Genomic DNA, 23,934 nt, shown 5'->3' with positions numbered 1-23,934 from the left:
CATTAATTTCACACATTTTTATTTTTAAAAATGTGGTATGTGTTGTTATTTGCCCAGCCGTATATATCCTGTTTCCTTTTGTTTTTTCTCTTTGGTGCTTTTGTTAATCACTTGTTTATAGTTTTAAATGTTCTCTTTTCTCCTCTTGGTTTTTTCCCAATTATATGAAATCTCCTAAGTGTAATTCAGATTCTACCCTTTCTATAAATCCTTTACAGACCACTCTACCCTAAAAAGACCCCTCCCTTTGTGAAATCTACATAGCATTCATTTGACAATTATTCATTAAGCTGTTTATCTTGAAATTTTATTTAAATCTTTTGCTTAATTTTCACAAGTTTGTCTTCTTTTCCAACTTTGGTAAGTCCTTCAATTATGAAATATAGCTTAACACTTTGTTTCCCTAAACAACTAGTGGTTGTTTAATGAGTAGCAGATTTTCATATGGCCTGAAAACTCCACTCCCAATCGAAAGGATATATTACAGAATGGAAAATAATCTGAATTCTGTAACCTAAGAAGTAAAATAGTCTGAATTCTGTAACCTAAGAAGCACAATGTGTAATTGCAGGCTTGCTCAAAAAACAAACAAACAACAACAAAAAATATCAAAAACAACAACAACAACAAAAACCCCCCAAACCCCCGAGAAGACCTTATCACAAAAGCCAAAACAGGTTTTGGGAAATGGAAAATACAATATTTTCATGGTATTAAGCTTCATATGAAAATGAAATCCAGACAGCAACAACATACTCTTTAAGAGTCTTATCGTGAGCTAGTCTGTATAAATGACTAGACCAGAAGGGGAGGAGATGGCTCATAAAAAGATCTGCTCCTAAAAAGAAAGTCTCAGAGATTTTGCTCCAGAGTGTTGGTTCATACTGAAAGAGGAAAAGAACATTAGACGTTCTAAAACGCTGAAAGAGGCATTCAAGACCTCATAGTCTTTGAAAAACAGCACATAGTTCAGTTTTGACTTGGAATCATTCATTCATTCATTCATTTTTTCTTGTAATCATTCCTGTATCCTTAAGGAATGTTAAATCAAAGTTGTAGAAGACATAGTCCCTACTCTCTAAGCACTTTCATTGTAGCATTGGAGATAAAACACAAACAAGTCGTTACTATGCTGTAGAAGGCATAATACATGTTACGTGAATAGCCTTGAACATGTTACTTAGCCTCCTGGGATTTAGTTTCTTTATTTGTAAGGAGCAAGCACTGGCTTTGGTAGAAAATCTTTAAGGCCGTTTCTACATGCAAAATCACATAAGTAGTACATTCACAAGATCTTGAAAAACTTTAGAGGAGAAGCACATTCCTTGCAGTGGAGAGATCAAGGGAAATTTCTTAGTGGAAATGATATTTGAAGAGGGCCTTGTTAGGTTGTTTTGAAAGGCATAGACGATGATAGTGATAAAACCAGTTATTGAGTGTTTGCTGTGCAGAAGGCAGTATGTGAGGCACTTTAAATACAGATTCCTAGGCCGGGCGCAGTGGCTCACACTTGTAATCCCAGCACTTTGGGAGGCCGAGGCGGGCGGATCACCTGGGGTCGGGCGGTGAAGACCTGCCTGATCAACATGGAGAAACCCTGTCTCTACTAAAAATACAAAATTAGCTGGGCGTGGTGGTGCACGCCTCTAATTCCAGCTACTTGGGAGACTGAGGCAGGAGAATCGCTTGAACCCGGGAGGCGGAGGTTGCGGCGGGCCGAGATTGCGCCATTGCACGCCAGCCTGGAAAACAACAGCGAAACTCCATCTCGAATACAAACGAACAAACAAAAAACAAAGAAACAAACAGACAAAAAACCCCATATTCCTGTGGGGAAGAGGGTGGAGCAGAGTTATCTCTCAATACCCTGAAGTTATTTGTACAATTTTGTGTACATGTAAGTTTGTACATTTTTATGGGGAAAGTTTCCATGGCTTTTCTCAAATGCTTAAAGTAGTCCATAACCCCAGAAACAAGAACCGCGGTATAAAGAGTAGGAGATGAGATTCCTGTATTTTCGAAAATGCCCATGTGTAGTGAGCGGGGGAGGACGGATAGTGGTGCTGGTGGAAAGAAGGAGCAGTTGATAACAAAGAAGATGTTAAAAGCTAAGAATTGGAATCAAAGCCCCTGGGAGGGGAGAGCTTGAAGTAGTGAGACACAGTTAATGTGGGGTGGCTAACAGATTGTAACCGGGAGTCAGAATGTCTGGATTTAAATCTTGAACTGACATCTCCTACCTGTGTAACCTAGGCAATTCGTTTAACCTCTTTGAGACTAAGGCTTTTGCTATTTAGATTAATTTTTACAGATTTACTCTCTCTCTTTTTTTTTTTTTTTTTTTTAAATTAAGGGTTTACTATGTGTTAAATGCCTTCATTCATATATTCTTTGATACGGTATGAATTTGTTGAGATCCTATACCTAGTTACTGGGAGAATTTTGGTGAATGAAGCAGAAGTATTTATTCTCTTGCCCTCACTGAAACCTATGAAAGAGACACTATTTTGCAGTAGAGGGAACTGAGGCTTGGGGAAGTTAAGTGATTTCTCAGTCTTGTGATAAGGAAATTGCAGAACCTTCAAACATGGGTCTGACTCCAATTTTTTTTTTTTTTTGAGACAAGATCTTCCTCTGTCACCCAGGCTGTGGCATAATCTTGGCTCACTGCAGCCTCCACCTCCAGGGCTCAAGTGATCCTCCCACCTCAGCCTTCCAAGTAGTTGGGTCTACAGGCATATGCCACTATGCCTGGCTAATTTTTTGTATTTTTGGTAGAGACAGGATTTCACCATGTTGCCCAGGCTAGTCTTGAACTCTTGAGCTCAGGAGATCAACCCGCCTCGGCCTCCCAACACGCTAAAATTGTAGGCATGAGCCCCGACTCCTGGCCCAAAGTCTTAATCACTAGTGTTGTTTACTTCAGAATACTGTAGGCATGGCTGACTCTTGTGAGAATGTTAACAAGGGGAAACTTACTTTATTTCAGGAATAATTTGCATATAAACTCAAAGGTTGAGAGAGGGATGCTACAGATATTTTGGATAGACTCTTCTAACTTTATGAAACTGCTAAGAAGTATTATTAAATAATGGAGTATTTCAAATCAGTTATTCATATGATGACACAATCAGATCACTGAGTAGTCACTATACTGTTACTGAAACTGCATTTTTCATTGTGATCTATGTTATTCGTATTAAGGACCCTCTAAAATGAGTGCGCTTGCTTTTCAAGTAAGATAGATTTTTTTCTCATATATTTTTCACTGATTGTCCATTTTTCTACTCCCATAATTTTATCTATTTTGCAAAAGAAATGAATTACTTTTCATATTTAAGCCCCTTTTAAGGGAGGTGGGTGTCCTTGTGAGTTTTCCATTAAGTTCCCATTGAGAAAATTAGTGACTATCATAGCTAAGTATTAATTTACATACAAATTGAGTTGAAGAAAACCAAAATTTCAGAGTTTTGGATCTGAACTTTAATTTGTTTTCTTTATAGGTGCATTTCTGTTAGCATCATTTAAACTGACTGCATAATGCATTAGGTTTTACTGAGTGCTGGCTATTCTTTCAAGAATTATCTAAGGGAAACTTCTAAATATTTTAAGTTTATTTATCCCAATTTATATAATTTATACACTAATTGACCTGTTTCATTAATTGAGTTTTCTTCATACTAGGGACAAAATTTGGTTTTCTTTTTGCTCCCTATCCTTCTTCCCCTCTTATTCTTTTTATTTTGAGTTGGGGTCTTGGTCTGTCACCCAGGCTGGAGTTCAGTGGTGAAAACATGGCTCACTGCACCCTTGAACTCCTGGACTCAAGCAATCCTCCTGTCTCAGTTTACCGAATAGCTAAGACTGCACATGCATGCCACCATGCCTTGCTAATGAAAAAAAAGATTTTTTTTTTTTTTTAAACAGGGAGTTTTGCTTTATTGCCCATTCTGGTCTTGATCTCCTGGCCTCAAGTGATCCTTGTGTCTTGGCCTCCCAAAGCACTAGGATTACAGGCATGAGCCACTGCACCTGGCCATTGTTTTCCTTTTTAAAAAACTTTTCAAGAAATGATTGGGTTGACTCTATTGCCTGAGCCATAGAATTATTTCTACCACTTCTAAGCAAAGGCATCTTGTCAGATGAAGTGGCTTGGCATTTTAGTTTTATATAACCAATTTTCATATCATGTCCAAGAATTTACATGATATTTACAAGATAAAATCTTTATTTTCATATGTTTAGACCTTTCAATGTAAGAATATGTACTCTTATTATCAAGTTATACTGTACAGACTAGGTAGATGTTGCTTGAGACATAATTGATAACAAACATTTTTGTAGGGCTCCAAACAAAACTTAACTGACTTCTCTATTAGGAAAGCATTTAGAAGCGATATCACTCCCAGTTATAAGAATCTGTGATTTTGTTAAAGTTTAATACATTTATCAGAGTAAGCATCATGGGAACATACTTGTGCTTTTAGCAAAACATGTTGTGAGTATATATGTGCAAACTTGGGCCAGAAGAGGAAAATTTTTCTGAATGATGTTACAATGTTGTAGATAAAGATTTAAAAGATAGATTGTTTTGTAGAAACTGACGAGCTGATTCTAAAATTTATGTGAAAATAAAATAACCCAGAATAGCCAAAACAACTTTGACAAATAACACTGAGGTTGGAGAATTAACGTTATCTGATCTCATTATACAGGTGCCATGGTTTGTGCCTGTATTCCTAGCTAGTAGAGAGACTGCTTGAGCCCAGGAGTTCAGGCTGTAGAGCGCTATGATTGTGCCTGTGAATAACCATTGCACTTCAGCCTGGGCAACTTAGCAAGACCCTATCTCTTAAAATGAGGGCTTATAAAGTTACGATAATCAATGATGTGGCATTGGCATAAAGAGACAAATAGATCAATGGAACAGGATAGATTCAAAAAATGGATCTACACATATGTAGACAATGGATTTTAGACAAAGGCGCAAAGGCAATTCAGTGGAGAAACGGTAGTCTTTCCAACAAAGGTTACTGGAAGTAAACTTGGATTAATAACTTCCACCATATACAAAAATTAAATTGGCTGTTTCTAGCTGCTAACAACTTCCAGGAATTTGGTATGACGACTGTAGTAGTCTGTTCTCATGCTGCTAGTAAAGACATACCCGAGACTGGGTAATTTATAAAGGAAAGAGGCTTAACTGACTTACAGTTCCACATGGCTGAGGAGGCCTCACACTCATGATGGAAGGTGAATGAGGAGCAAAGTCACATCTTACATGGTGGCAGGCAAGAGAACATGTGCAGGGGAACTCCCTTTTATAAAACCATCAGATCTTGTGAGACTTCTTCACTATCATGAGAACAGAATAGGAAAGACCCAACCCCATGATTCAATTACCTCCCACTGTGCCCCTACCATGACATGTGGGAATTATGGGAGCTACAACTCAGGATGAGATTTGGGTGGGGACACAGTCAAACCATATCATTGACATTTAAGGAGCTTACCAAAAACACACTAAAAATCTCCTTTAAATATTTAGATGAAATAATGTTGGTGGCAACTTGTGTATAACATTGTATACTCATAGAAAAAGTTTTTTGTGGTTGAATTTTTGAGATATTATAATGTATCCAGCAATGCGTATTGCAACTCTATTATTTTCTTTAAAAATTTTTAGTTACGTATATACATACTTACAGTTCTGATACAGCTACTACTTAGATGTCATTTATAAATTTTATTCCTAGTGGCCAAGATTCTGTGGGGAAACAATATTTTCATTTTGTAAATCTTAGACTTCCTATTGTATTTTTTGTGTTGAAATCTGATTATTTGAATTTTCATGACAAAGTCTCATCATTTTGCTTTTAATTACTCTATAGATTTTTATTTGGCAGATCATCTTATTTTTCATTATTAAAACAAGGACTGACATTTGCTGTCTCAGAATTAGTACATTCAATTATTCTTAAAAACATTGGAATAGCTCCTTATTCAGAAACTCTTTTTGATATTTCAGTTTCTAAACTTAGCTGATTATCAAGAGGAAGCAAAAAGATCCTTGAGTACCCAACTGATATTACAAAGTCTTTGATGTAAATCTCATGCATTAGAGGATCCCAGCCTTATTCTGGCCTTTCCAGCCTTATTTTAGACTTAGACCATGCATACTGGGTTATTGGATTTCTCAGTCTAGGGTAAAATATAAAACCACAAATGAGAATGGGAATATGACTTAAAAACAGATGTGTTGCTAACAGTGAGAAGTGACAACTGTAAACGTGATAGCAAGGGAAGAGACACAAGGGAGAAAAAAAGCATAAAATAGCACATAAAATACTTTTAAGTAAACAAAGTAATCTATAGCAAAAATCGTTGAAATAATAAAAAGTGTTTAAATTTTCTATCCAGTTGGAATTGGATAGAAATTCAACATGTATTATCTGGTTTCCTACATCCTTAAAATTAACTTACCTTGCCCTTTCAACAGCTTTTGACATTATCAATTACTCTTTGGCTTATATGCCAAATATTCCTGGTTTTCCTTCTATCTCTTTTTTCACTCTTTCAGGCTCCCTTGCCAATGCATTATCTTCTATCTGGCCTCTAAGGTTACATCTGCCCAAGGCTCCTTTTTGGTTGTCATTTCATATTCTCCCTTTGACAATGTCTTCCACACTGTGGCTTCAATTACAACCTAAACATTACAACTCTCACATGTTTAGCTCCTGGGCTAAACTCCAGACTCATATTTTTAACTGACTGCTTGAAACTCTACTTGGATATTTCAAATGTATCTCAAGCTCAGCATGTCAAAAGCCATATTTATAAACATTTTTTTCTCCTTATCCACAAACCTCAAACCTCCTCCAAGGTTTATTTGTTGATTCCTTCAGTCATCTACTCATTCATTTATTTATTCCTCAATTCTACAAATATGCAACTTGTTTAGGTACTGGGAATATAGCAGGGGTAAGACAGATAATGCTCCTGTTCTCATGGTGCTTATATTCCAGTGGATGAAGACAGACAATAAAAGACAAATACGAAAAACTTTAGACAGTGACCATGTGCACTGAAGAAAAAGAATTGGGCAATGTAATAGGATATGACTAAGAGATGCTACTTTACTTTGTCTGGTCAGGGAAACCTCTCTAAAGAGATGATATTTTGGATGAGTAAATGACAGGAAGGAGCCACACATGCAGACACTAGAGGGACGAACATTCCAGAAGAGGAGCAGCTTATAGAGAGGCCCTGAGGTAGGAAGGGACTTGGTACTCTTGAGCTGCGGAAGGGAGGCCATTGCAGGCAGAGTGAATGAGCAGGTAGGGTGGAGGTAGTGATAGAGATGGCATCAGAGGCAGATGGGTGGCAGACTGTATCGGACTTTCTAGAGTAGGCCAGGGTGAGGAATCTGTATTTTTCTAAATGTACTGGAAAACCAGTAAAAGTCTTTAAACAGGGGAGAAGCATGATGTGATGTATGTTTTAAGGAGATCTTTCCAGCTACTGGGTGGAGAATGGATTCAGTGGAACAAGAGTGGAGTCAGAAAGACCAGTTAGGCTATTTTTTCGGTAGTACAGGTAAGAGGTGCAGCAGGCTTAGAAGCAGCATGGCCATAGTGGAGGCAGTGAGACAGTGTTTGGAAGAGAGTTGAGGAAAGGAAGCTTTGAACAGGTGATTTTTGAGATATCTGTTAGACATCTGAGTGAAAATATCAATTAAGCATTAGAATTAGATATAGACAAATCTGGAATTCAAAGGAGAGGTGAATGTCTGAGATGTGAATTTAGAGGACATATGTAAAAAATTTTAAGGCAATGAGATTAGATGAGAGCACTTAGGATAGAGATGAAAAAGAGCATAAGAAGGTCTAGAAATAACTCTGGTGCTAAGATTTGGAATATAGTTTATCTCTTGATTGTGTTTTACGTGGAAATAAACTATGAGTATGAAATAGAGTTGATTTTTGTTATACTCTTCGAGCTCCTTTGGAAAAAAATATAGAACTAAGTTGAGCTATGTAGGTATCAACAGCTGCTAGATTCTGATTGTTATTTTGGATACTTGTGGTAGAATATTCCATAAAAGTCCCCCATCTCTGGGGATTTCTGTAAATGCTGGCCTTGGTCTTGTCCACTAGCACTATTCCAGTTACATGGGGCCCCTTAACCTTCACCTCTTGGCTCAGCCTTATCCAGGCTTTAGAAGCAGAAGAAAACTGTAAAGGCTGTTGTTCAGCAGTAAATTTCAAGATGGCACTGATATTAATTTCTCTTGACCCTGAATACTGTTCAACTGGCTTCGGCTTTGTATCTTGACAAAATAGCTCTGCCTTCCATTCCATGACTGAATTTGCATCTTGGTTTTCAGCCTCGTTTGCATTTGGAGTTTTGTTTTAATTTCCTACTTTGTCTTGAGAGTACCAGAGCCCTGATCTTAAACCCTGGTCTGTGTCTGGTCTGATACCTGCTTGGCACCAGCTTTTTGTCTTTTATGAAATCTTGGCACCCCCTGACTTACTCGCATCTCACCCTATTGTTCTTAACTCTCCTACTGAGACCTCTACCTTTTACCCACTGCAGAACTCCCTGAGGGTAATTGTTTGCTTCTTTAGATTTCCTTTTTTCTTTGATTGCTAGACTTTCCCTGTTTATCTTAGCAATACAGTTGAGTTCTGTTTCATATCTGGGTCCTATGTAATTAATATATAACTAAACTAAAATTCTAGGATCTTGCCTTCAATTTGGAATGACTTGATGGGAGCATTTAGAAATTACTACTTTTAATTAACACATAATAATTATACATATTTATGGAATATAGTGTGATATTTCAGTACATATATACCATGTGTAATGATCAAATTAGGGTAGTTAGCCTATCCATCACCTCAGACACTTAGCATTTCTTAGTGTTGGGAACATTCAAAATCTTCTCATCTAGCTATTTGAAAATGTACAATTTATTATTCTTAATTGTAGTTACCCTTCAGTGCTACACAATCCTAGAATTTACTACTCCTATCTAGCTGTACTTTTGTATCTGCTCCCCAACCTCTCCCTATCTCCTTTGCCCCCAACACTTCTCAGTCTCCAGTGACCACTATTCTACTCTCTAATTCTAAGAGATCAACTTTTTTTTTAAGCTGTCACATATGAGTAAGAACATGGAGTATTTATTGGAAGCATTGTTATATCCAAAGTGGACTGCTTTAAAGAAGAAATAAATCTACAGATGTCCTTTTTTTTTTTTCTTTCTTTTTCTTTTGAGACCGAGTCTCGCTCTGTCAGCCAGGCTGGAATGAGGTGGCATGATCTAGGCTCACTACAATCTCCACCTCCTAGGTTCAAGTGATTCCCCTGTCTCAGCCTCCTGAGTAGCTGGGATTACAGGCACCTGCCATCACACCTGGCTAGTTTTTGTATTTTTGGTAGAGATGAGGTTTCACCATGTTGGCCAGGCTGGTCTCGAACTCCTGACCTCAGGTGATCCACCCGCCTTGGCCTCCCAAAGTGCTGGGATTATAGGTGTGAGCCACCGTGCCCGGCCTACAGATGTTCTTTACTCTAAATGTAATAGGCATTAGGGAAACACAGAAGAGTAAAATGTATCTCTGCCTTTGAGGAAATATGTTTTTAAATATAATCATACATCAATGCTCTATATAGCCAGTGAATTCAGCTTGTTGCATTGAAAACAGTCCCTTATGTATATGACCCCTGTACTCTGTTTTCACTGGAGCCCTGTGCTCACAAAACATTGCTATTAGAAATAAGAAAACTCCAGTTAAAATTTTGAGGAACCTCGATTCTTAGAATAAAGATGGACAAGAGATTATGTTCTAGTGCTCTGTAATTATTCCTTTCTACTTAACCTCGATTAATGAAAAGATATACATATTTTTCCCCATGGAAGGGGCATAGTGGAAATATTTAAATTCTTATGGTCATGCTGTGCTTTTCACAGATGATTGGAACATTGCCCAGGCATAAACCCGTCTCATCCTTCCCCCAAACAATTTGTCAGTTGTTTAACCTAGCATAATTTGTTTTTCATGACCAGTAAAAATGACAGTGCTAAAATGTTTTAAAAGGAAATAAAAATAAAATAGAGTTATAGCTCTGATTTTTTAATATTCCCCTTTTTTCCTCCCTAATCATTCTTTGATATAGTAATGTATCTTAACCTTTGCTTCAATTGTAGGCTATTTTTAACATGGTAAAAACAGAGAAAATAATCAAAACTAGGAGTTTTATTTTGTGAAACTAAAAACAGAAATTTTATTTTGTGAAAATGAAACATAAATTTCAATAAGACAGGTTATGCTGCAACAGAAAAGAATTTCGTGGATGCATTATCACGGTTTCAATGCTTACGTACACATAACCTTCGTCTTTGTATGACTTTGTGGCTAGGAGATTTAATACACTGACTACTCACATTGATGCTGGGCTGAAGCCTCAAATTGTTTGAGGAAAAGACCATTTCATGTGCCCAAATATGAAACATTTAGAATGAAAGGAATACTGAGAACATGTCAAGAGAGCTCATGCCACTGGAAATTGTACCTTTCTGTGAGAAAGAAAGTATCTCAAAACTATAAGATGAGATTGTGTAACCTTCAGACATGTTAGTTCACCATAGTATAAAAATATGGTAAACCATAGTTTACCACGGTATACCATAGTAGAAGACACACATTTAGCAGCTCTTAAAAGGTCTAGCTATTGATCAGCTAGTGCAATTCGTTCTATAGAGTCTGACTTAGATGCTAGAATTTCCTTCATCCTCAAACTACAATTATCATCATAGAGACAAGGGGATATGGATCTATGAATCTCTGGAGCTGGGTAGAGGATGGATTACAGGTAGCCCTTTCCTGAAAAGCCAGGTCAGCTGGTTTTGCTGAATTTTCCATCCTGTAGGTGGAATTCTTTTCCAGGAAGCTCTTTGGTTCCCATAGAAAAGAGTATTTTGTGGTTCCTACCCTATTGGTTTTCCAGATATGCTGGGGCAGGTCTGAACCCCAGTGATTGACATAGATTAGACCCAAATTGTCATACCTGCTGTGATTACTCTGAGGTCACTCATTTAGGATCACTTTTTGCGTGCGTGTGTGTGTATAATGTATTTTGTACTTATACAGTACTATAGTAGTATATAAACTGTATAATAGTACTTATACAGTTTAACCAGTGAGATGGTTAAATGGTTAACAAGTAAACCACCTAGTTAACCAGTAAAGATATAAAATGACCTCAGACAAATATAATCAATCCCTACTGTCCCCTGATGAATTTCACAGGCTCCCACCACCATTAGTTCTACCTATTCGTCTCATCCATGCTCATTGTTCTGCCTACTTCCTGTTCCTATGGATGCCCTGGCATGTTTGTTTGTTTCTTTCTGGCCTCCTATTCCCCTCCCCTCAGACATCACTTCAGCATTTGTGTCTTCTCACTTCACTTATCCTGGGTGTCACCATTTCAGCCTATGAACATGCCATTAATTTGCTATCTTTACAAAATTCTCTCTTGACTTTACATACCTCTGTAGCTGCCCTCTCCCTTCTCTCCTCTTCTTTACAACAAAACTCCTTAAAGAACTGTTGGCTGGGCACAGTGGTTCACACCTATAATGCCAGCACTTTGAGAGACTGAGTTGGGAACATGACTTGAGGCCAAAAGGTCGAAACCAGCCTGGGCAACACAGTGAGACCTCATCACCACAAAAAATAAATAAAAGTTAGCCAGATGTGATGGCACACTGCCTGTAGTCCCAGCTACTCCAGAGGCTAAGGTGGGGGGATCACTTGAGCCCAGGAGTTCGAGGCTGCAGTGCGTAATGATGGCACCACTCCACTCCAGCCTGGGTGACAGAGTGAGACACTGTCTCAAAAAAAAAAAAAAAAAAAAAAAGAATTATTCTATAATCAGTCTCTACTTGGTTTCTTCTCTTCTCTCTTCAGCCTCCTCCTGAAGGATCCTCAAGTTGCTAAATTCTAAGATCCAGTCTTAGTCCTCCTGTTACTGGACATGTTATTGGACATGTTGTAGGCAGGGTTGGATGGAGTAGGTCTCCTCTTTTCTTGGCTTTGTTTTCCCCTTACTGTTTTCTCCTACCTTCTAAGTCTCCATTTCCTGACCCCTAAACTTTGGAAAACCCAGGGCCTGGTACTCTGACCTCTTCTATAACTCTTGCTTAGTGATCTCATCACTTGCCTGACTTGAATGACTCCCAAATATATATCTCTCACTTGGACTTCTCCGTGAACAAAAGATGCATATATCTAGCCCTGAAGACATTTTTATACGAATTAGAAAAAACTGCCCTTTCCTCAAGCACATGACTGCCATCTTCTGGAAATTTTTCAGAGTAGAGACACCTATCCAAAGACTGAATGTGATTGGTGTCTCCTTCAGCTGTGTTGTCCTCAACCTTAGAAGTGCTTTTTCTCAACTTGGCTGGGTGTGTAATGGGTATCACAAGCTTAATAGGTCCCAACCCACATCCCATCCCATCCCATCCCATCCCATCCCATCCCATCCCATCCCATCCCATCCTCTTCCCTTCAGTCTTTTCTATTTCAAACATTTTCTGGTGGCTGAGGTCAAACTCTTTGAAGTTATCCTTGATGCTTCTCTTTCTCTCATTCCCCAGCTTAAATCCTTCAGCAAATTCTGTTGGTTTTTTCTTCAAAATACATTAGAATTTAACCACTTATCACCACCCTACTGTTGTCACGCTGGTCCAAGCCTCAGCAGCTCTCCCCGGGATAATTCCAGTAGCAAGCTTCCTTTCTCGCTCCTCATGTCTGTCCTCAACACAGCAGCCACAGTTGTTTCAAACCTAGGTCACAGCATGTTTCTGCTCTACCCCAAATCCTTCAGATGCTCTTCCAACTCACTCAGAAAAATCAAAATCCTTAAAACGGTCCATGGGCCCTCCACATCCAGGCCTGTCTACAGCACTGGCCTTGTTTCCCACCTCCCTCCCCTCCACACCGCCTGGTGCTCCAGCCACATGGACCTGGCTCTCCCTCAACATGCCGAGCACACATCTGCTTTAGGCACTCTGCCCGGATGCCCTTCCATACAGTACGACCTGCTGCCTTCCTTTCTTGAGTCATTGCTCAAAGGTCACTTTACCCTGTCATGGAAGCCTTCCTCATCTATACCACATAACCAAGCAACCCCTTTCCCAAAGCATTTACTATCCCCCTGCTATTTTATTTTCTCCATAGCACTTAGCATCAGACACACACACATTGTTTACTGTTTTACCTGATTAGAATTTAAGGTTCGTGAGCCTAGAGACTTATTTTCCCCCCTTTACTATATCCCAATTTCTACAACAGTTCTTGGCAAGTAGAGTGATCTCAAAAAATGTTAATCAAATAAATAAATGAGTATAGGTATCCTTGGATTTGTCTGGGGGACACTATCCTCAACAAGACACTGCAAATTGACCAAGGGGTTGACAAAATAAAAATACACAAAGGTTTGAGATGGTCCTGCACAATTATCATCTCTTGATTCCAAGATAAAAGTATTTTCAAGAGTTTGAGAACTCATTTAAATCTAATTTGAAAATAGCATTGGTTTTACACCCTTCCGGAAGGGCATGTTTCCTACAGAGAAAGCAAGTAGGTGCCATCTAGTGGCAACAAAGGAGGTCCACATTTATGTTAACTGAAATGTATCGATTAGCAATGATTGAAAATGTAGTTCCTGATCCAGAAGCTTATGAACTGTATGACAGAACAGTTGTGATAGCCATAAGTTCTCAAGGGTGCACTTTCCACGGAATAGGTGGCATTGAAAAAAACACAGTTCTATTTCTTCTAAATTATTTCTGATTTTTCCATTTAATTTTTGCTTGTTTTCTGGGATCTGATTTCTTTTTTTCCTTTGTTTTTCTTCCTGTTTTGTCCTCTACTTATCTATATACTCTTACATTCACATGGTACTGGCCTAAGCATTGAATGGGTAATAAAATGAAGGCTCCATCTTCTGGGAATTTATATTCTAATAAAGACACTGCCTGTGAGGGTAAGTGTAGAAGAACATGCCTGATCTTGATGAACTGATCGCTTCAGGCCAGATTTCTGCAGCCTGTTGAGTCTTTACTGTTGGGTATACTTCCAACATTAGAGGAATGAGCTTTCAGGAGACTTAGCTTGCTGTTTTTCAGAAAGTGGCACATTATATGGAGAAACTAAGATAGAAAGAGAAATACTCATGTCCATGCATGTTGTCAGGAAAGACAGAAATTAAGTCTGTCTCTGATTCTCATTCTAACATCCCAAAAGCTAGGTCATTTCAATTCTTTGGTAAATTAAAGTGGAAACTTTTTGGTCCACTTTGGGAGTCTGTGACCTTTCCAGTTCAGAGTGGCTGGGGTTGGAACTGGGAAATCTTTGCCACCAGAGGGCCTGAGTAGTGGTGAGACAAAGCAAGGTAGGGGAGTAAGGCCCAGGAAGGAGACAAACTCGGGGTGCTGACACTCACGTTAATGCACACGGCCTTTTCACAGCTGAGTAGCACCAGAGGACAAAAGTTGGACCCGTGGAATATGACAAGAAAGCAGATTTCATACCAAACATAAACATTTTCCAATCAGAGTTTTTTTCCAACGAGGTCAAAGTTTCCGTTACCCATTAGTGGATGGGTCCAAGCAGAGACTGCATGACAACCTACCAGATTTGTTGAACCTACAAAGATTCTCTGATTCTCTGGAAGACCTCTCTTTCTCCCTGCACATGTCAAAATCCTCCCTACTGTTTAATATTCAGTCCATACCCCACTTCCTTTTTTGGGTACCACCACTTAAAATAATCTTTTCTATCTCTACCTTTCCTATCATTTTAAGGGCAGCTCAGCATTTATGTTATGCTACCTGCATAATGTTTTTTCTCAGTAGTCTAATCCTTAGCTTTTTGAGTTAATGCTAACCTACTTGAAGACACGGACCACATCTGACAGCTCTCTTGCTATTTGGCTTGACATTTCATCTCCAAGAGTGAATATTAACTGTTTGTGATGGGGAATGGTAGTAAGGCTAACAATAATTGCCTCATCTGGCTTTTTTTTTTTTTTTTTTAAGATGAGGGCTTACTTTCTTGCCCAGGCTGGAGTGCAGTGGCACGATCACGGCTCGCTGCTGCCTCGATCTCCCTGGCTCTTATCTGGCATTTGGGTCCAAGGTGCTTAGCCATAGTCTAAGGTTAGCGGTACAATTCTTCATTGAGATATTAGATAAACGAAAATCTTTGTTGAGGTTTGTTTCTTTGTTAGATTTATACTCATTTAAAAAAATCTAATAGTACTGTACTAGCTTTTCTTTTAAATTGTGGTGTTTTTCATATACCTGATTTCTCTCAAAGTAGGTATAGAAATTGATAATACAACACTTTGTAGGGTGTTACTGAAATTTAAAAAACCCAGTTTTGTTATTTATGTAGTTATTTTAGTGTTTTTCCCTCTGCTGAGGGATTTTTTAAAAATTTTAGATTACAGGTAAATATTTTCTTTGATATAATACTTTATACCTTTTTTGCCTTGAGAAATTGTCTTTATACAAGCTGATGTCGTATTTTCAATAGTATGTTTTTAAGCTAAAGGATTTCATATATTATTTATTTTTAACAAATTAATCAAATGATTCCCCCTAACTTATTTTACCTTCTGAAGATATATTTATATAACTTGGCATTCCATCCTGATGAAATGGTGATACTGAAGAGGGAAATGCTAACAGAACTCAGTGGTATCCTAGATCTAATGTTTTTAACAATCAGGTGCTGTTGTTTGCTTTGTCATTTGGACAGCCAAAATTTTCTTTAAATTATTTAATAGGCTTTGTGGTTTAGGGACTGGTTATAGTATTTAATTGCTCAACTGAAAATTAGCAAATTTAGCATCTATAGCATCTGTACTATGTTTAATATTTCTGAAGTATTAATTGTGATTCTTAGTAACTACTGTGTTCTGTGGGATGTTCATGAGGGATGAAGAGAGAATATCGGATAATTTGACTTATAATTAAAGAAACATTTTTTATAATTATGGCAAAAATGCATGAATTTAAGTCGTGTCATTTTGGTTTTATTTTTGTAGAATATGCTGAGTTTCTACATTGCAAAGGAAAGAAATTTACAGATTTTGATGAAGTTCGGCATGAGATTGAAGCAGAAACAGATCGCGTGACTGGAATGAATAAAGGCATTTCCTCCATACCCATTAATTTACGAGTCTATTCCCCACATGGTAAGTAAAATAATAAAATTCCAAATTCTTCTCCCCAAACATTTTTACTACATTAATTAACATACATCATTTGTACAGAAGATACAAACAGTGCTGGCTTTCTAGGGTATCCTTTGGATACTGCCCATTAATGTTATGGTTCAAAGAGCTCTTAGAACATTTAAGGAGAGGGAGGAGGAGATGACTTTAATAAAAACAGAATTGAGTTAGTCATTAAATATTTTTTCTTCATTTTCATAATAAGCTTTTAGAATTTGAGAAGGGTATGTATGAAAACTTCCATTTTTCAGTCTTTGCTGAAATCTTAGAGGTACATGTTACTATGGTTGCAGCCTCCCCTATTGGATTTCTTGCAGCCATATATAGTCCTATTTATTTTCTTCCTGAGAAATCAGCTCTGAGTTTTCCCCCCAGACTATCGGTAGAAACTTATAAATTAGATAACCAATCCATAAGGTGTGATGGGAAATAGCCTCTATGCTGACTAAATTTTTAGTGGGCAAATTTTCATTTCTTATTCCCTACTTAGCTCTATTGCTTTTAAAACAGAATATAAATGACATAAGCTCAATTAGGACTTCCCAAGGGTACTTGGTGCCAACATTATTTGTACAGAGAGGTTGGGCTAGAGTCATGTTGTTGCTGACTCTGTTCATACAGCTAATTCAGTAAACCCAGGGCACCACGAATGGCTAACAGCTTTCTACTAGGCTAAGTGGTTAACTTTCTATAAAAAACATATGATACTTTTTAAGGAAAGGGCAAATCTTACCCTGCGAGTTTTTATACCACTTGAAGGCGATGTACAAGACTGGCAGACAGCATATGCATTTTTCGTTTGGTGTTTTAATTATAACCCCCTAGTTACAGATATGACAGCTTTCTGAGCAAACTGTTAGGCATGCAAATCAGTGCCTTTCAAATTATGTTAAAGTGATCATTTGGCATAGCACAATCATATCATAAAATTAGAGAAAACTAGCAAAACCATTTTTATTTTATGCTTTTTATTCTTCACACATGGGTTTGAGTTGTTCAGATACACAATGTAGAAAGCTGAGCTAAGTGACAAATGGTTCTGTGTTATCTTTTAGCATTGAAGGTGTATGTAAGACTCTTTTATCCTTTCCACACAGTGTTAAATCTAACCCTTATTGATCTACCTGGGATAACCAAAGTGCCCGTGGGAGATCAGCCACCAGATATTGAGTATCAGATCAGAGAAATGATTATGCAGTTCATCACGAGGGAGAACTGTCTGATTTTAGCTGTTACTCCAGCCAATACTGATCTTGCAAACTCAGATGCGCTGAAGCTAGCTAAAGAAGTTGATCCTCAAGGTGAGTGTGTGACTACTAAGATGAGAGGGAATTAAAGTGTCAGGAGTTTTGGTATCTTTAAAGGTAACACAAATTCTCAAGACTCGATTTCATTATAAATAAATTAGGCATTGTTAATATTGTTAAACCTTTTGTATTTTAAATACAAATTCAGTATTTAATATTAAAAATAATTTAGTAAAGATTTACTAAAATAATGAAATTTATATAGTCAAAACCTATATAAATCTAAGAATAATGAGATCAAGAAAATAGACATTTCTAAGCCTCATGGGCTATGTATTTTAAAAAGTTGATAAAGTAAACTTCTGGTACAGCAGAATTCAGACAATCTACTGATATTATGAGTTACCTGCATATACTCCCAACGAAAAGTCTTTCTGTGTTTTTTCTTTGTCTTGTTTCTTTAAAATAGGAAGCTCTATTAATGCATGTAAGATATTATTTAGTTTATAATTATTTGAGAACCAATATATATAAAAGCAGGGATTTATTTGTTATTGCCATCTCAAAATCCAGAAAAGTTCCTTTCTTAGGCGGATGTTTTAGCTTTTTATTTCTCTGAGTTGAATAATGACAGTTTATCATCAGAGACCTCAATGCTGGCCTCGGTGTGTGTCTGTTTAAAGTGACCGCGGGGCCGGGTGCAGTGGCTCACGCCTGTAATCCCAGCACTTTGGGAGGCTGAGGCAGGTAGATCATGAGGTCAGGAGTTTAAGACCAGTCTGGCCAAGATGGTGAAACCCCATCTCTACTAAAAATACAAAAATTAGCTGGGCATGGTGATGGGCGCCTACAATCCCAGCTACTTGGGAGGTTGAGGCAGAGGATTGGAATTGCTTGAACCCGGGAGGTGGAGGTTGCAGTGAGCTGAGGTCGCACCATTGCATTCCAGCCTGGGCGACACAGCAAGAGAGCAAGACTCCATCTCAAAAAAAAAAAAAAAAAAAAATAATAATAATAATAAAGTGATTGCGGAAGGGCATTTAGTGATGTGCCCTTTTAATACGGAGATGCATGTACTTCAATTTTAGGAATTTTTCTTTGTTTCATAATTAATTGCCCCAATTTTCTTTGTTCTTTTTATCTGTAGTTCTTATTATTAGCAGGTTAGAACTCCTGAATGAATCCTTTATTTCAATCTTTCTTTTCTATAATCTATTTCTTGTCTTTTTGTTCTACTTTTAGCAAGATTTACTCAACTTTATCTTCTGCTTTTCCGATTCATTTTAAAAGTTCATTTTTTTTTACTTAGTGAATGTTATTTTTATTTTTAAAAATAGCATCTTGTTCTTGTTTTCACAAATACAATATCTTCCTCCAAGGATTTTAGTGAGAGCTTTTTGAAGGTTTTCTTTTGTAATCGACATTGTCTGAGTCCATTGTTTTCTGATTGTTTGTTTTTGTTTCTGTCTTTGATGTTAGAGACCTTTTTCAAATGTTTGTCCATCTTTTGCCACTTGTTCGTGCATGAAAGTGGAGCACCAAAAGCTAATTTGTGTACATGAGAGGGATTCATTGACCAGTGGGTTTTCCCGTGGAGTAACTGTGCTGAGAGTTGACCATTTTGTTAGGAGACTTCCTCAATCGTTAGGTTCTAAGAGTATTTTCTCCTGAGCTGCTCCAGTATAAGCCTGATGTCCAGTGTTCTTGGAGCCAAGAATTTGTGGGGCAAGGGATGGAGTGGGAGGAGGATGGTTCTCACTATTCAGTGTGTACACTTTTAATTAATCCTCTGCTTTCATAATGGCATTCCTGAAAGTTTTCTGGAGTCCAGAGTCCCTCTGGTTCAACCTCTTTTGAAGCACGTCTTCAGTACTCTGCTGAGGTGGAGGAAGGGTAGCTATGTGGGTGTGTCCTCTAGGAGCCTTCAGTCAATTCTTTTATTTTCAGCTCCTTCTATACCCTAGCATTGGTTCTTCAATTCTTGGGCCTTTGCAGAATTCTGCAATGGTAACTGTTTTTTTTCTTCTTGGTTTCCTCCACCATCCCTGAAACTGGGTCTTATAACAAAGCGGGTAGAGGCTCCCAGGTGGCAAGTTAGAACCATCACCAGGACTCCCTTACAGCATCAGTGACTTGGAAGAGTCAGATTATAAACTGGGACTGGAATCTAGTCATAAAAATGGTGCTGAACCATTCCTGTCTTACAGCCTTCTTATCCCATAGGAGATTGAGCCATGGTTGTCAGATTGGGACAGAGAGAGTCATACCATCAGTGAATTCTAGTGAGTTCGGCCCAGTCACGTTCCTGAAGAGTCCATGTAGAAAACAAACTCAGCTTCTCCTACTATACTTTCAAACATGCTTCTGACTCCAGATGTGTGGTGATTTCTTCGACTGCAAACAAGCAATTGATTCTTTTCTGCAGCAGACATCAGCTAGGTATCCTCTGATTAAATTCAATTCTTATACTGTTTACCTGGAAATAGCATCAGATCACACTTGTTGAGGGTTCAGTCCTACAAGACCAGCCCCACTTCTGATGCCAGTCACAAGATCCAGGTTGTTTACCCTGTGCTCTGACCGACTGGCTATAAATTGGGGTTTCTACAACCTTCTTCTTTTGTGTTCTATTAATTTGCTAGAGGGGCTCACAGAACTCAAGAGAAACAGTTCTTTGTTATAAAGAATATTACAAGGGATACAGATGAAGAGATGCATAGGGCAGTGTATGAGAAGTGATGTGGAGCTTTCATGTTCTCTCTGGGCATACCACCCTCTAGAAACCTCTGCATGTCCAGCTATCCAGAAGCTCTCAGAACCCAGTCCATTTTGGATTTTTACGGAAGCTTCATTATGTAGGCATGATTGATTAAATAATCAGTTATGGTGATCAACTTAAACTTCAGCCCCTCATCCCTCCTAGGAGGTCATGCCTGTTCTTTCTAGTGACCAGTCCACGTGCTGAAGCTATCCAGGAGCTGCCAGCCACTTACCAACCCATTAGCCTACAAAAAGATATTTATCACTTTGAAGATTCCAAGGACTTTAGTAGTTGTATGCTGCGGAATAGGGATGAAGATTAAAAATGCATACCACAACATGACAATCCAGATGAAGCTTCATGGAGTACCGCAAATGATACCATTCAGTCCCTGATTTCTCTTTTGCCCCACCTTGGTTCAGCCTCCTTGAAATTGTTTCTTTTTTAAGATAAATTCTTTTCACAGGTGACAAGATGGCTGTAGATATCCTGCCTCACATCCTCACAACTTCAAATCTAGTAGAAGAAAAGCCATTGGAGAATATTTTGTGTGTATTATGAATTTTATAATAAATATAAACTAAAAAATTAGGCCAACTAATAAATCTTGTAAAGTGATTTCTTAAAATTCGTTTAACATATTCATGCTGTATTTTACCCCTGTTGTGCACATGGGGAATATTAATGGGCAGCAACTACATCTCATTTCTCAGGCTTTTCAAAAGAAGATTCATTTATGACCTAAAATAATAACTCATGTGATCACAGATCATTAGGTGAGAGCAATGAATGTTTGTGGAGGGAGTCATCAGTTTGCCAGAAAGGAATCAATCTCCATAATGTCATTCCCAGTATATTCGACGTGTTGTTATAGCATAAGGAAAATACAGCATTGACTGTCAGTCAGGAGTGTGTCATTTTATGCCACAAATCTACTCCAGAAAGTCAACTGAGATTAAAAAAAAAAATCATAGGCTTGGCTTATTTACAAGCTCATTTTTATTAGATGCCACTTAGAAATTGTCATGTAAATGTTCATGAACTTACCTAAAATAAATCTCCTTTTTTGTGGATCATTAGAAGTTCTGCTCCACCATTTACAGACTTACTTGTCCCCAGTTTTTATATTCTATATATGGTGGTCCCAAGAGGAGACTTTTGAAAGTTTTGGTAGGAGTCATTACTGATGAGATAGAATTTATGTGTGTTATTTTGCCATTGGTTTTGTGTATGACCTGTGTTTTTTTGTTTCTCTATTTCTCTGTTACTATCTTCTTTTGTGTTAAATATTTATTTTCTAGTATATAATTTTAATTCCTTGGTCATTTATTTTACTTTTTTTGTTATTTTCTTAGTGGTTGCCATAGGATTACAATTAACATCTTAATTTATAACAGTCTAGTTTGGATCAATACCAACTTAATTTCAATAATACACAACATTTTGCTCCTATATTAAAGCTCCACTCCCTCCCCTTCCTATGTGCTATTATTGTCATACAAATCACAACTTTATACAATACATGCCTATCAACACAGAAATATAATTATAGCTTTATATGATTGTCTTTTAAATCAGATGTGAGAAAAAAGAGTTACAAACAAAAATATGTTTATATTGTCTATTATGTTTAACTATGTAGTTAACTTTACTGGTGTTCTTCAGTTTTTTCTGGGTGTTTGAGTTACTGTCCAGTGTCCTTTTATTTCTGCCTGAAAGGCTCTCATTAGTATTTATTGTAGGCTATGTCTGTCAGTAAGGGATTCTCTTGGTTTTTGTTTATCTTGGAATGTCTTAATTTCTCCTTAAATTTTGAAGGAGAATTTTTACTTCTTTTCCTTTTGTCAATTTGAGCATGTCATCCCACTACCATCTGACTTCCATGGTCAAAATTCAGCTGTTAATCTCATTGAGGATCCCTTGAACATGATTTTGTTCTCTCTTCCTGCTTTTAAGATTCTCTCTCTCTCTCTCTCTCTTTTTTTTTTTTTTTTTTTTTTTTTTTTTTTGTCTTTTGGCAGTTTGAGTATGATATCTGTAGGTACAGATCTTGTTGAGTTTATCCTACTTGGAGTTTGTTGACCTTCTTGGATGTGTAGATTAATGCTTTTTAAATCAAATTTAAGAAATTTTCAGCCATTATTTCTTCAACGATTCTTTCTTCCTCTTTCCCTCCTCTTCTCTTTCTGAGAATCACATTATGTGTATGTTGGTATGATGTTTTCACATATCTCTGAGACTTTGTTCATGTTTCTTCATTCTTTCTTTTGTCTTTCTTTTCTTTAGACTGGGAGGAACAATCTCAATTGATCTGTCTTCAAGTTTGCTGATTCTTTCTGCCTATTCAGATCTGCTATTAAATCTCTATAGTGAATTTTTAAATTTCAGTTATTTTATCTCCAGATTTTCTATTTGGTTCTTTTTTTTAAAAAAATAATATCTATATCCTTACTGATATCCTATATTTGGTGAAACATTATTCTCATACATTCTGTTTGTTCTTTAGATTATTAATTTTTTTTTGGTTTTTAAAACATATTTAAAATAGATGATTTAAAGCCTTTGTCTAGTAATTTCAATTTCTGGACTTTTTCAGGGACAGTTTCTATTGACTGTATGTTTTCTTTTGGGTGGAACATACTTTCTTTGCATATGTTAAAATTTTTTTTTTGTTGAAAATGAGATATTTAAATAATGTGATGTGGCAGCACTAGAAACCAGATTCCTCTCTCCATCCCAGTTTTCGTTGCTATTTATTGTTGTTGCCGCAGGTGCTATTTATTTGGTTACTAATTTTCATGAACCAATTCTGTAAGTCTATATTCTTTGTTGTGTGTGGCCACTTAAGTCTTTGCTCAGCTTTATTTTTTTAGTGGTCAGGACAGAGATTTTCTTAAATACCAGAGCCAGTAGATCTCTAAACATTTACCAAAGCTCTCAATGTGCATTTTGGGGTATGGCTTCAATGCTCAGGCAGGCAGTTTACAACTCTGCCTTAATCCTAACTTCTTGCCTGTGCAGAGCCTCAAGGTGAGCTAGAGGTGAGAATTTAGGATCTTCTGAGGTCTTTGCTGTGCTTGCACAAAACCCCAAGCATGCATGTGGCTTTCTAGATTCTAGATTGTACATATATACAAAATTTTCAATGACCTTTGTGGCCGTCTCATTCCTAAGCTTTTCCTTTTAAATTTTTTGGTTAGTTTTTTTCTTTTCTTTTCTTTTCTTTTTTTTTTTTTGCCCCAATTTTTATTGCTGCTTGAGACATGTGATGTTGAACAATTGCCACTGATTATTTTTGACAAATATTTTCTGGGGAAAAAGGCTTTTCGCACTGAATAAGCTCTGAGTCAGGTCAAATAAAGAAAAGTCCTGTGAATGGGGGTTTTTAGGGAACTGCTAGACAGGTTAAATAATTACAATTGTCTGAAAATTGTAGTTTTGATGTTCTCCAACCCCATTCTGTCCCCTTCAGGGGTTTCTAGGCTTCTGATTTTCACCGTGATTGTGGAGTTTTTGTTTTCAAGACTACTGTAGAGATGAGAGGGGTATGGGCATAGGGCAAGTTCAAACACCACATGGCTTGTTGTTCTTACTGAAATCCAG

General features: G+C 37.4%; 1 protein-coding gene across 11 annotated transcripts in view; it reads left to right on the top strand.

Moving 5' to 3' along the window:
• The window catches only part of DNM3 (dynamin 3), a 558,007-nt gene that overhangs the window by 130,964 nt on the left and 403,109 nt on the right, over positions 1 to 23,934 (top strand). For all 11 annotated transcript variants that reach the window (XR_007721269.1, XM_050767784.1, XM_050767809.1 and 8 more), the window contains exons 3-4: positions 16,135 to 16,284; positions 17,421 to 17,624. Coding sequence is in view for 10 of the 11 variants with exons in the window: in XM_050767784.1 (XP_050623741.1) it covers positions 16,135 to 16,284; positions 17,421 to 17,624 (354 nt within the window). In the remaining variant the exon portion in view is untranslated. The remainder of the gene's footprint in view (positions 1 to 16,134; positions 16,285 to 17,420; positions 17,625 to 23,934) is intronic.

This window comes from Macaca thibetana, chromosome 1 (assembly GCF_024542745.1).
Source record: "Macaca thibetana thibetana isolate TM-01 chromosome 1, ASM2454274v1, whole genome shotgun sequence".
Classification (NCBI taxonomy): Eukaryota; Metazoa; Chordata; class Mammalia; order Primates; family Cercopithecidae; genus Macaca; species Macaca thibetana.
Note: the sequence above shows the minus strand (reverse complement) of the source record. Positions and strands in the feature narration are given on the sequence as shown.